The sequence below is a fragment of the Numida meleagris genome, chromosome 1, assembly GCF_002078875.1.
Source record: "Numida meleagris isolate 19003 breed g44 Domestic line chromosome 1, NumMel1.0, whole genome shotgun sequence".
NCBI classification, from domain to species: Eukaryota; Metazoa; Chordata; class Aves; order Galliformes; family Numididae; genus Numida; species Numida meleagris.
Window position 1 is genome coordinate 180,745,229 of NC_034409.1, and position 12,469 is coordinate 180,757,697.

The window sequence follows — 12,469 nt, forward strand, 5'->3', positions numbered from 1 at the left end:
CCTCTCCTCTCCTCTCCTCTCCTCTCCTCTCCTCTCTTTTTTCTTTTCTTCTTCCTGCCACCCTGAACGAGCGTGACTATTAAATGCAGATTAAATACAAATGCAGAACAATTCCTTCCTTTTCAAAACAAACACAACATTAATATATACAATTATAGAGAGATTATATGTAGATTTCTGTCACCCGCAGTTACTTCTGTCACCTGGATCACTGCCACCATTGTTGCTGGGTTGGGATTTTTATTTAATATTGAAGGAATCCTGCGGCTACAATTTGAAATACAATTCCAAAAGCATTGTGGAGTAATCTCTAGTTATATAGAGTCATGTTCACGCTGGGTGAATTCTCTCTTGTAAAAGCAATGGTGTTAGAGCAGGAATCATTATGAGCCAATCTATTATGAATATTGTGATGAGGATGATTACAGAATATGGAACCTCTTGTCTACTTGCTTGAGCAGATTGATGTGTTTCAGTGCATTCGATGACAACCGAGTATAATTATTCCCACATACTGATGGCCACATGTTTTCAATGCTGCTCCCTGTACCCAGCCTGCCCAGAAGTTTGCTGATTTCTCTTCATGCACATTGCCATTCTGGTTTTGTCTGCAGACTTTGACAGCACCAGTCACATAAGTGCAGTTTCCAAGGGTGCCTTTTAGTCTCCAATCTTTTGAAGTACCCTTGGTCCTGGAAGTGTGCAGTTACGGCAGCCAGGGGCCTTTCCCACCCTGCTGAAGTGCTCAAACCCATTGTCTCCTCCCACTCCAGAACCCAGCTGCTAGCACTGGAGCGGGTGGTGGCGAGTTGCCTGCATGGCGCTCTTGATACACAGGGAGCTCATCCTCTTCCTGGCTTTGGGGATTGTGGAGGAGGAGGAGGAGCAGAAGGGGACTTTGGCCAGGTGCTTTTGTGCCCTACAAATCCCCGGTGGGCGTCAGGATTTGTCACAGCCATGTGTGCCTGGGCAGTAGCATTAGTAGTATAGATTAGAAGGATGTAGGTCACTCTGAAAGCAGTGCTTCCCATTTATTTCCATAGAAACGAGGACAGATACAAAGAGCTCCATAACACTATTTGATAGAGCAAATTCTCAGCTACCAATCACTGTTTTTCAACATAGTCACCGCCATTAGAGGGAAGCTGACTGTAAACTGGCAAATTTACTTCCAAAAAGAGAAGCACATTTGCTTTATGTGAAATATGAAGGTTTAATCTTACCAGTGGAAAATTAATTTTGAGCTCGGTCTCCCCTATACAACTTCATGTGACCTGCTGGACTTCAGCTTTTTGCTTAAAGTATACTTCGCCTCACAGCAAAAGATGGTACCTGACGATTTAAGGTTATTTTTTAAAGAGGACCAACTAGGCTTGTATTAAAACCATTTTTAGCTTGTTTTTTTTGTATGTTTTCATGCCAAAATTTGATTGTAGAAAGAATATGGACTAATTTCTTTGTAAGGAAATGAAAATGGCAGTCAGAGTGAAGAGGTTTAGCAAGAAATCTGAAGTACCCAATTTTAATGTTCACGTCCAAACCAGCCTCGCTGATTTTAGTGTAGTTACTTTTTCTTCATCGTTGATAAATAAAATAGTCGGCATGATGAATAGCAAGCCTTAAACATCGGTTTGAAGAGTAATCATTGATGGATGGAAAGAAAAGGACTTGTTGGCTCTTCTAAAGTGCTCAGAATCAAGCAGCTGCCTCTTAATGCACATTCCTTGGTTCTGAGACTCACACTGTTCAGACACCTAAATAAAACTGTAATATTGCCAAAGGAATCAAAGCAATCAAAGAAACGAGACTATCTTCTTGGAGTTGAAGTCTGTAACCCTAAATCAACCATCCTGCTTGAAAGTATTTTCCTAGGAACTTCAAATACAGGCACCTGTTTTTGACGTGTCTCGCCCTGTAATTAAGAGAGGAAGCTGACGCATGGGCTCTGCTTTTGCCACCTAAACCGATTAACAGCAGAAGGAACCTGGTTAAGCTGGCATTCTGGCTTGCTGACTAGCAGGATTGTTTTTGATCCATAGCCTCTGGTATTTGGATTATTTGCTTTCCCTTTCTTAATCTCTGTGGGGAAACTTTCCCTCACTATTTAAATATTAAATCCTCGCCATACTGGAATGTCACAGTGTAGTGCATACAAACAGAGATGTAAGGGCTTAGCTTTTTGAGTGCAAACCAGTTCTGAAGTCAAACTCAGAAGGCCTTTGTTCGTTTGCTTAGAGGATACACAGATTTCTTCTGCTGGGAATTTGACATGTACTTGAGCACCAAAGACCCAATAAGCAGAGACACACATCACAACCCTTTAGGTATGTGGGCTCCAGCTCCAGCTTCCCCTTCTGGCCGCAGGGACAGGACAGATGGCAATGGCAGTCATAAGGGGACACCAACTTCTAGCAGTTTGGATGTTTAAATGCAGTGTATCTTAACAGGCTCCATACTGAAGCCATCTGCTTTCAAGTCTGTCAGATTTTTCCCCCAGAGGTGTTGTAATGCTTAGGTAGAGGAGAAAGGTACTAGGATTCCATTCTTCAAAGCACTGTTTAGAGAAAACCAATTTTTCGGTAAACTTCCTTGGTAAAATTTCTGCTGCTATTTGCTACTATATGCAGCTGCTATATGCAGCTAGCCTTAATTTTGGCTGACATCACTCAACAGCGGGTAGTTTTAAACCTCTGAAAAACTGTCTGTTTTTAGGAAGGGCACAGTTGTTTTCCTTGCCTCCATTTTACAGACTAGTTCCCTCCTAAGCAATGGCAGCACTAATTAAAGATTCTGCTGTGATGATTTGGGGATGTCATGGGGAATGTTTGAAAAAATACTTTCACCAAATATGATTTGACTGCTTCTTTTGGGAAGATGCATTCTATACAGAGAAATGCCTGTGTTCTTCTGAGTGCACGTTTCCAAGGTTGCATGGTACCATAGAATCGCAGAATGGCTTAGGTTGGAAGGGACCTTAAAGACTGTCTAGTTCCAACCCCCTGCCATGGGCAGGGTTGCAGTACTGTGCCCACTGCTGAAATACAGCTCTTTGAATCTCCTGCACACATTAACAAAGGTCAGGAATAACACTGAGTAGCATTCAGGGAGCTCTCTGATAGTAATAAGTCCCAAATCCTACAGTTCCTTCTGGGTAGATAAAAAAGGAAGATCAGACAACTGATAGGGAATTATAAATCCAGAGCTGCTTTTGTTGCTCCTTGCAGCTGCTTAGCAGCTTAGATCTGGTGGCTGATTCTGTTCACTGCACATACCTTTTATAGCTTTTGCAATATTTGCTTTGTACTGAAACAGCAGAGGTAGAGCAAAAGAGAGGAGGTTAAAAAGTTACTGCTCCTTAAAAATTAACAAATTTCACAGATTTAGGTAACATGCTGGTTAATTAACAAAAGGCCTGTGGTCTGTAACTGATGGAACAATGCAGACAAGTTTACCAGCAAACATGCCAAATCCGTTGACGTGTTAATAGTCACACTAGCAGTGAACTTAAAATCAAGTGACCAATGCACAATCTACCAATCCAAGACTGCCAAAACAAAACTGCCCTCCAAAAAAATCACTTACAAAGATAACTGCAAGAGGACCAAGCTCTGCAGAAAGCCACCTAAACATGTTCTTAGAATGTGTATGTCCTTATGCAGGATATATTCATATTTGGCTCCATCCGCACATCTTAAAAACAGGAATGAGCCCTCAGCTCTAAGCCTGTTGTCCCCACTTTTGTTGCTTGTAACTCTCAAAGCGTAGAGATTGTGTAACACGTGTTAGAAAGCATATGAGGAAAACAGGAAAAAAAACCTTTTGCTGATGAGCTGACTGAGTGCTTCTGGCTGTGTGTTTCTAGAATAATCCTAAATTTAGCCTAAAGATGATATATAGAGGTTTCCCCAGTGTGCTTCAGTGAAAGCGTATCTACATACCATTAGTTGTACTCCTTACACGGGTACTTTTCTTTCTAATTTCCTGCCAGTTTCTGCCTGGGGTCCTTTATTTGAGGAGCTGAGGAAGAACTGTACTTTAAGTTCAAGTGTTACTAAACATGGAGAAAATCTGGAGCACAGGAATCTCCAGCAAATTCAGAAAGAAGTGCAGGAGCCGCTGAGGTATGAGGAGAAGCAGAAGGATGATGCTGGGGGCACAGTCAGCTTCAGAGCCATCACATATAACTACTGAATATGGGCAACAGACAGCGCACAGTAATTTGCAGTACTGCCACCAATATCAAGAACAAAGGTGAAACTTTAGGCATTATTTACAGATAATCAAAGAATTTCACAGTTTATCATTTACAGCTGTAATAAAATCTATTAGTAAATCTTAAAAAAGAACACCAGGAGATTAGAAGAATAGTTTACACAATCTAGGTAGTGATTTTTTCCCCTTTCACTTTAATTATGGGTACAGGAGATTTATAATACCAATGTAAATGCTGAAAATATGAGGTATTTTCATTCTTTTAACATACAGTATTTTACGTTAAAGTTCATAGTAAAATTGACTTAATTATCCTAAAATGCTTACCAATCTATTAACATTTATTATTTAAATTACTGCATTCATCTTTATTCTGTGCCTAATTTTACAGTGTCAGATAATACACATATAAAGTACTAGAGCTGCAATGTCCTGGAGCAGCTTTTTGAAAACAATGTTTCCTGCACAGTTGCAATCAATTGCTAGCTGATGTATTCTGGTACTGCTGCAAGGTTACTGCAGAACTCACCAAAGGAGAGGATATATATTGCTGAATATAATAAAAGGGAGAATGATGAGAAATACACGTGTAAAAGCAGAAAAGCAATTATGTATAATATTCAAGAAACCTCATTTGATGATATGACGTGATCTGTTTTCAATTACATGTGAACAACTGTGCAACCTCTGGATTTAAATGTTGGCTTTACAAGGCATAATGCTATTCATATGAATTACTGAGTGAATACCCATTCTTTATCTGGATGCTCTGAAACTAAGAGAGCTGAAGAATATGGTCGTCTCAATGAAGAAAAAGCTGAAAAATTCCGTTGCTTCTCATGGCATAAGAATTGATGAAATCTCAGTTACCTGTTTTCTGCAGTTGGGAACTTGGACAACAGTTGCTCACTCATCACTGAGAGTAGTTCCAGGCCAGTACCTTAGATCTGCATCTGTATCTACAGGTAGACACACCTGTTTGAATGTTGAAGTACTCATATACACTTGTTGGGAAAGAAGGCTCTTAAATGTCCATTGGAGAACTTACAGACACTGGGCAGGTTGAGCAATGCCTCGTGTTTGTATTTTATTCGTGCAGTCATGTAGATGAAGAATTTGTCACAAATCAGCCATCCAAGTCTGGCTACTGCAAGACAGGAAAATGCATTTGTGTGGAAAGCAGCTATTTTTTAAAAAGAAGGATAGGCTTTGAAGCAATCCCCAGGAAAACCTACAGGTTCAAAAATGCTTCAGGACAGACCCAGTAAAGATAGCTACACTATGCTAATGGCTGACAAACACACATTTTTTTAAGTTGTTTTGCCATAAATTTGTAAGATGGGAGACAGAGGAGGTGAAAGTGAGGTTCCAAGTTGCACCTACTACTAAGACCCACAAGCACAAGAAATAGCAATGAGTTCCGTGGGCTTTTTACTGTTCCCCTTTAAAAACAGGCAATTGTTTTGAATTGAAGGCTCTCAAAACTATTTTTTTTAGTTTCAGATTCAGTAAGTATTTTTTCTAATGTTTTTGGGAACAATTTTTCCAGTAAAGTATTTGACGGATGTAAAAGTAAATTATGTGAAGTATATGGAGTTGATGAAAGACTCAACGTGAGCTGGCAATGTGTGCTTGCAGCCCAGAAGGCCAACTGTATCCTGGGTTGCATCAAGAGAAGCGTGACCAGCAGGGCAAGGGAGGTGATTCTGCCCCTCTGCTCTGCTCTCCTGAGACCCCACCTGGAGTACTGCGTCCAGTTCTGGGGCCCCCAACACAAGAAGGACATGGAGCTGTTGGAGCAGGTCCAGAGCAGGGCCATGAAGATGATCAAATGGACAAAATAAGCCATCAGGTCAGTTTGCAGGAAAGTTGAATTTAAGTAAGTTAAATACTTACAAAAGGGGTGATTGTCTGTAAAACTCTTGAGGCAGATGGGTTTCGGGTAATGGCTTCTTGAACATCTAAAAATAGCATCAAAGTATATGATACATTTTATGTAAAATAAACATCAACGTGGAAATATGATTCCATCAAATATTCAGCACAGAAGTTCCCAGAGCTTATAGAAATGTAGTTTAACAGAACTGTTCTTTTTTCCGTACCAAAACTCTTGTTATACAAATGAAGCAATTCTTTACTTCCATCTGCTTTGAAAAAAAAGCAACGAAGTGCAGTGTAATGAAATTCTGGACCACAGCCAGATGGGAGCAGGAATTGTAAGCTGCAGTAGCAGAAAGTTTGTCAGTAGTTGCAAAGTTGTTTTATCCTGCTTTTGCAGTTTACAGGAAACTGAAGCCTTTTTCCGCAAGGTCCAGCAACCCACGATTTGATGTAGAAACATATGGACACGTTGCAGGAGCTTAATGGCATAAAATAAGCCCAGGTTTGGTATGATTCCACTCAAGAGGAACTATTGGGGTAAACTGATTAACTAACCATGAAATGGCACAGTCTACAAGAAAAAAAAAAAAACAGTAAAAGAAAATCAATGAACTTCAAGAAGGCAGTGTCCTGTAAACTTGCATAATTGGCACGTGAAATTTCATACAAAACAAAGTCAGGGAGAGTTGGCAGTTCCATAAAAGGGCAAAAATGACAAGCAGAAGTTATTCCAATGATACAGAAAGCCATGCAGACCAGTGAGGAGACTCCATGGACTGTCACAAGGTTCCCACTGACCTCCAATACAGGATCATAGAATCACAGAATGACAAAATATCCTGAGCTGGAAGGAATCCACAAGGATCACTGAGTCCAACTCACAGCTGCACACAGGACCACGTGCCTGAGAGCACTGTCCAAATGGTTCTTGGAAAGGATAGAGTGCACAAAATAGAGAAAATGTCTATCTACTGAGAATTTTTATCAAAGACCTGCATGACCATGGAATTATTTAAGTTGGAAAGGACCCTTAAGATCAATTCCAACCACCAACCTAACTACCAAACACACCACTAAACCAAGTCTCCAAGCACTATATCCACTCTTAAATAACGCCAACAATGGCAACTCTTATCATGTAGGTCAAAGCAAATATTAACCATGGGACACAGAAGCAAGAGTCTAAGAAGTAAATTCATTACACATGTATATTAGTTCTAATAGGATGACCAGTGAAAAAATTACCAAGAACGAGTACAGACTTTTTCTCCATATTCTTCAACAAAATGTCAACTGTGATCACACAGCTCATATAAGAAGCACAAGCACCAAGCAGGTGAGAAATCTATCTGACATTGAAAAAGATCAGGTTAGAGAACACTTGGGTTAGTCTGCCATTCTTAACATATTTGTACAAGTGATATTCACATAAACGTTCAGATTTTGCTGCAACAGTCTCAGAATTGTATTTTGTGATCACTGAGGTTTCATGGAAATGACAAACATTCTAAGAGACCCGAATAAAGAAAATGAAAACTCTCTCTTTATAAAGGGTTAGATTTGCAAAAATATAAAGTATATGATATAAAGAGTAATTATTTTTGCAAAAATAATTAGTATTGAATAAGTACTGGAATAGATTCCTAAGTGAAGCTAATATACGTCTGTATCTGTACTTTTTAAAGAACAACTCTGACAAACATCTATTACAAACAACAGCTACTGTGAGCTGTTCCTGAAGGCGAGGGGCTTCCACATCACAAGGGCTGTGCTAATATCTGAAGGTGTCCTACAGTCACTGTTTGATCTTTTTTATTTCACCAACCCAAAGTCATCATTATTTTAAATTAGCTTTGTCAACGACAAGAAATGTTTAATGATTATGATTGACTGTTTGCTATAGTTAGTAAATAACAAGAAGAAAATAGTAAGAAAAAAGATTTTATCACAAGATTTGTGTTTTTAATCCAAAATAACACATGACAACAAAATATAAAGTTATTTAATCACTTGATGTAGGATTCTTTTTATTATTAAACTTACTTTGTAGCCTTTGATTGAGATGATCAAGAGACTGGAAAATCTTCTCTTCTTCTATTGAAAGCGCACTCATGCCTAGATGTGGAGCTGTGTTAAGCAGTAGGGGTTGTCTGGCTGGTTGCACACTTCCCATAGCTGCCAGGATTTCATCTTCTGCAGCTGCTGTACTTATTAGTTTTTCTGCCACAAGAAACTGAGCAGTGCTTTCTGAAACTGATGAGATTACAGGGGTAAATGTAAATGAGGAGAGCTTGTGACATATGAATATACTGCTTGCTTTCATGACTATGGATCTGTGAAACATATAAAATTCACATTATAAAAATCAAATAGGTGGCAGTCAAGAAGCAAGATATGTTAGAAAAGGATATAGTTAAGATCATCAATGCATCTTACAGTGGGGTTCACTGGGGTCAGAGCAATCTTTACTAGCCTTACTTAAAATGTATAATGACAGCAGCTAGTATCTGTCTGTGTCATACTGTTATGTATGATACACACAGCTATCATAGAGTTAAATACAAACTATAGGTTGTAATGCATTTATAAAACTATCAGTGTTGTGACATGTGAAGCTATATCTTATGTTTCTGTGAAAAAGGTTAGATCTAGACAACCAACTACTCTTTCTTACTTTGAAGCACTGATGCCAAAAGATGCCAAAAGAGATGTTACACTGTATTAGGTCAGTACTTCATGTTTAAAAGTAACCGAAGAGTGACATGTTACTATACCTTCATCAGGCCTATACGTGTTATTCGTATTTTGTGCTGGATCAAATGCAGATTGAACAGGACGCAGCTGGACGTTATGTAACGAATTCTATTAAAAATATTTTAAGACTTTAAAAAGTGTGATTTAAGGTAACAGTAATATTTTCTGAACATTTTTATTTATTAGTTCATATTACTATATGTTTTCAAGTGCAAAAATATTAGTATATACTAGTACAATAGATGTATTCTAATTGGTTTTATTATTAATAGTGATGGTAAGTTGACTTAGCACATTGATTCAAAATTCTGTGACATAGAACAAACATTTGATATTCCTGAAATTCTTTCTATTTTGAGGGTAAACAAGACTTTTTTTGCTTTTTTATAGTATCCAGTATTTACCTGTACATGATAAGTAGGCTTCCATCTTTTAGAAGCTACAGTTTGCCTTCTCTGTTCTGTAAAAGCTCTGTGTTTATTTTCACTGTTGTTAAAAATCTGCCTTTGTTTTGTAACAGGAACACTACCTTAAATGAGATGCATACAGAAGTAAAATAAGAACATGTAAAAATATGATAAAGATACTAGAAGCAAAACTAGTAACAGTGGGTAAATTTCTGTCTCAGAGCTTAAGAGTTCACCTTATGTATGCTTACAGCATATCTTGCTAGAAGTATTTTCTTAATGTAAAGAGGGAAACAGACAATTGTAAAGCATGTTTAATTTCATCTTAGAATAACACTATAAAATCCAGACATAGATAGTTTGCACTCTGGAGTAGTTTCCCTCAAATAGAAAGACCTAACTTAGCAATGGAACCTCAAATGTCTCTCAATCTTGTCGATGCATTTTCAAAATTTTTTCAACCTTAAGTTTTTAAAGAAGTTTCCATGCATACAAGCTGGAGATGTAAATCAGTATCTCAACATGCAAGTCAGGATCTACATATTCAAGGATACATTACATCCTCATTAGTAAACAGTTACTTGATTTTTACTTGGAAATATAAATTAACTATTTATTCCCCTAATGTCATGTACAATTTAATGTAAAAAACCCATGAGGAGCAGCTAAGAGAACTGAGATTGTTCAGTCTGGAGAAGAGGAGGCTCAGGGGAGAGACCTTATCGCTCTCTACAACTGCCTGAAGGGAGGTTGTGGTGAGGTGGGAATCAGCCTCTTCTCCCAGGTAACAGCAATAGGATGAGAGGGAGTGGCCCCAAGTTGTGCCAGGGGAGATTCAGGTTGGATACTGGGAAAAATTTCTTCTCTGAATGAGTGAGGCACTGGAACAGGCTGTCCAGGGAGGTGGTGGAGTCACCGTCTCTAGAGGTGTTAAAGGAAAGGGTATATAGTACTTTGGGACATGGTTTAGTGGACAATATTGGTGGTAGGTGGATGGTTGGAATAGATGATCTCAGTTGTCTTTTCCAAGCTTAACAATTCTGTGATGCTGTGATTCTATAAGTAGAAGTTTATGATTAGGCCAAGAGGTCTTTCAGTGATTTTAACAGAATGTTATTTCTTTACTTGTTATTATAGTGATATTTAACAAAGCAGAATTCTTACTGTTTGCATGGAAAAAGCCCAATTTGTTCATCCTAGAAGAAGCTTTGAAACAAGTCTTCTGGCTGCTATCCCCAGCGGGAATACGGGATACAGGAGCTTTACAAGGTTGGCATTCAGTTTTATGTGAATTATTGTAATGTGACATATGATGTTGAATAACACCTGAAAAGAAAGAGAAATGTGATTGTGTTACATTGTATATAGGCAGAAATTTAAGAAGAATTAAAGAAGAAACCTCTTGTTATATTAGTAATCACATAACCTTTTCCTGAAAAATAAATTCCAAAGTTACTCTATTGATACACATCAATCATTAATTGAATCAGTTTGCAAGACATAGTAGGTCTATGACCAGGAAATACCCATTTAGGAAATTTAATTAAAAATATAATAAGTAATAATATCTTTAAGAGCATGAGATACTGAGATATACCTGTTTATCTGTAAGCATGTGAACTAGTACCAGGTTCATCATACAATCATAGACTCATTTAGGCTGGAAAACACCTTCAAGGTCATTAAGTCTATCATTAATTTGCCCTACCGAGTCTCATCACTAAACCATGCCCCTTATCACGCCCAGAAGGCATTATTTGTCTCAGGCTAAATGCTAAACGCATTTTCAAAGCACCTTACTGGCTGAATATTAAAGAACGTAAAATAATTCTAGCATCCAGCAACAGAGAATAACTTGTGTCAGCCAGGAAATATAGATTTTAAGCCTGGAACCACAGTTCAAGGAAGATCCCCATGTCCGACAATTTTATTTATTTATCTTGCTCTCACTTTCTGTAGCGCACATTTGGGCACACACTGCAACACATGACATTTTCTTGTGTCCTCACAGACCTAAGTGAGCTCAGCAACAGTGGCGAATCAGACAATTTAGTCAAGAGCAACGCAGTTTTCATTCTCATAGCAAGCACTTCAGGACAAAGCCCACGGTGATCTATGTTCATTTGCAGGCAATAGAAAAGATAATAGCCAGCCATTAAGAGTACTCTAGAGTATTTAAATAAAGAAGGCTTTCAAAACACAAAATGTAAGGAGATACTGAGAAAGGGCCACCCACCTAAATCTTAAAGAGAGGTTTCTCTGCCCCTCCTCTAACAGTGCTGGTGCTCTGTGACACTGGGACTCGCTCACTGATCTGATGTGCAAATAAGGGCATCACCTCTGCTCCAGGCCAGGTATGGTAATAGAAGGCTTCATTCATTTCCAATGTAAAATCAAATAGGTTAACTTAAATCACGCATAGTTAAGCTCATCTCCTTGCCTTTGAACTGAATGGACAAGCAGATAAAATTTCTTATTTCTCACACTTCCTTCAGGCCAAAAATATTCATCTAGCTCTGTTCCCATCATTAAAACTATGTATTTACTGTAGATAAAATGAGAAACTTAGTTTCTTAATTCATGGGAATTCCTTATTTTGCTAGAAAGTCTCTTCCAGCTGCAGGACGGATCACAGCACTGTACCAGTTGGTGCTGTGTGGACTTTCAGGAGCTCTGCTCCAGCTAGGGCCCTCAAGAGGAAGCACAGCAGCATACAACACACATTACAAACAGAAGGATGTATTGCTGCTGTAGCTGGGCTGCAGGGAAGAGAGAAGGGAAACTGCAAGTATGAAACAGTTCTGAAATGTAAAAACCAAGAGATTATTCTGCCATGTCTTTTCTCTGTCTTACCAGTCACTCTCTGGAGCATATTGTTCCCAAGGCAATTTTTTTTTTTTTTAAATAAAATGTGAGACTGTTCCTAAAATTTCTTAATTTTTGTAAATCCATATTTTAGAATTCTATACAAATCAGACATTCTGCAAAACAGCAACAGTTGTCTGGTAGAAGCTTTTAATTTTTTAAATTTATATGTAATCTTTTTGAGCATTAATTGTATTAATGAGGCCGAGATGTACTGATTTTAGGCATGTACAGTGTCAGGATTATAAAAGCAGGTAGATCTGCATTTCTTTCACTCTCAGCTGACAGTGGCTGTTAGACAGCAAGCTGTGGCTCCCAGTTATCATAGAATCATAGAATTTCCTGAGCTG

At 38.4% G+C, this 12,469-nt stretch overlaps 1 protein-coding gene across 16 annotated transcripts in view; it reads right to left on the bottom strand.

The window, feature by feature from the left end:
• CEP126 (centrosomal protein 126) overlaps positions 1-12,469 on the bottom strand; it is a 58,113-nt gene that overhangs the window by 16,964 nt on the left and 28,680 nt on the right. For 3 of the 16 annotated variants that reach the window (XM_021381122.1, XM_021381106.1, XM_021381157.1), the window contains exons 7-13: positions 10,419-10,580; positions 9,252-9,376; positions 8,868-8,955; positions 8,137-8,346; positions 6,109-6,173; positions 5,261-5,356; positions 5,083-5,171 (exon numbers count right to left, since the gene is read on the bottom strand). In XM_021381122.1, coding sequence (XP_021236797.1) covers positions 5,339-5,356; positions 6,109-6,173; positions 8,137-8,346; positions 8,868-8,955; positions 9,252-9,376; positions 10,419-10,580 — 668 coding nt within the window. In that variant the 3' untranslated portion in view covers positions 5,083-5,171; positions 5,261-5,338. Of the gene's footprint in view, positions 1-4,164; positions 5,360-6,108; positions 6,174-8,136; positions 8,347-8,867; positions 8,956-9,251; positions 9,377-10,418; positions 10,581-11,490; positions 11,625-12,469 lie in introns of those variants that run through there. The other 13 variants (XM_021381133.1, XM_021381112.1, XM_021381166.1 and 10 more) reach the window with 10 other exon arrangements.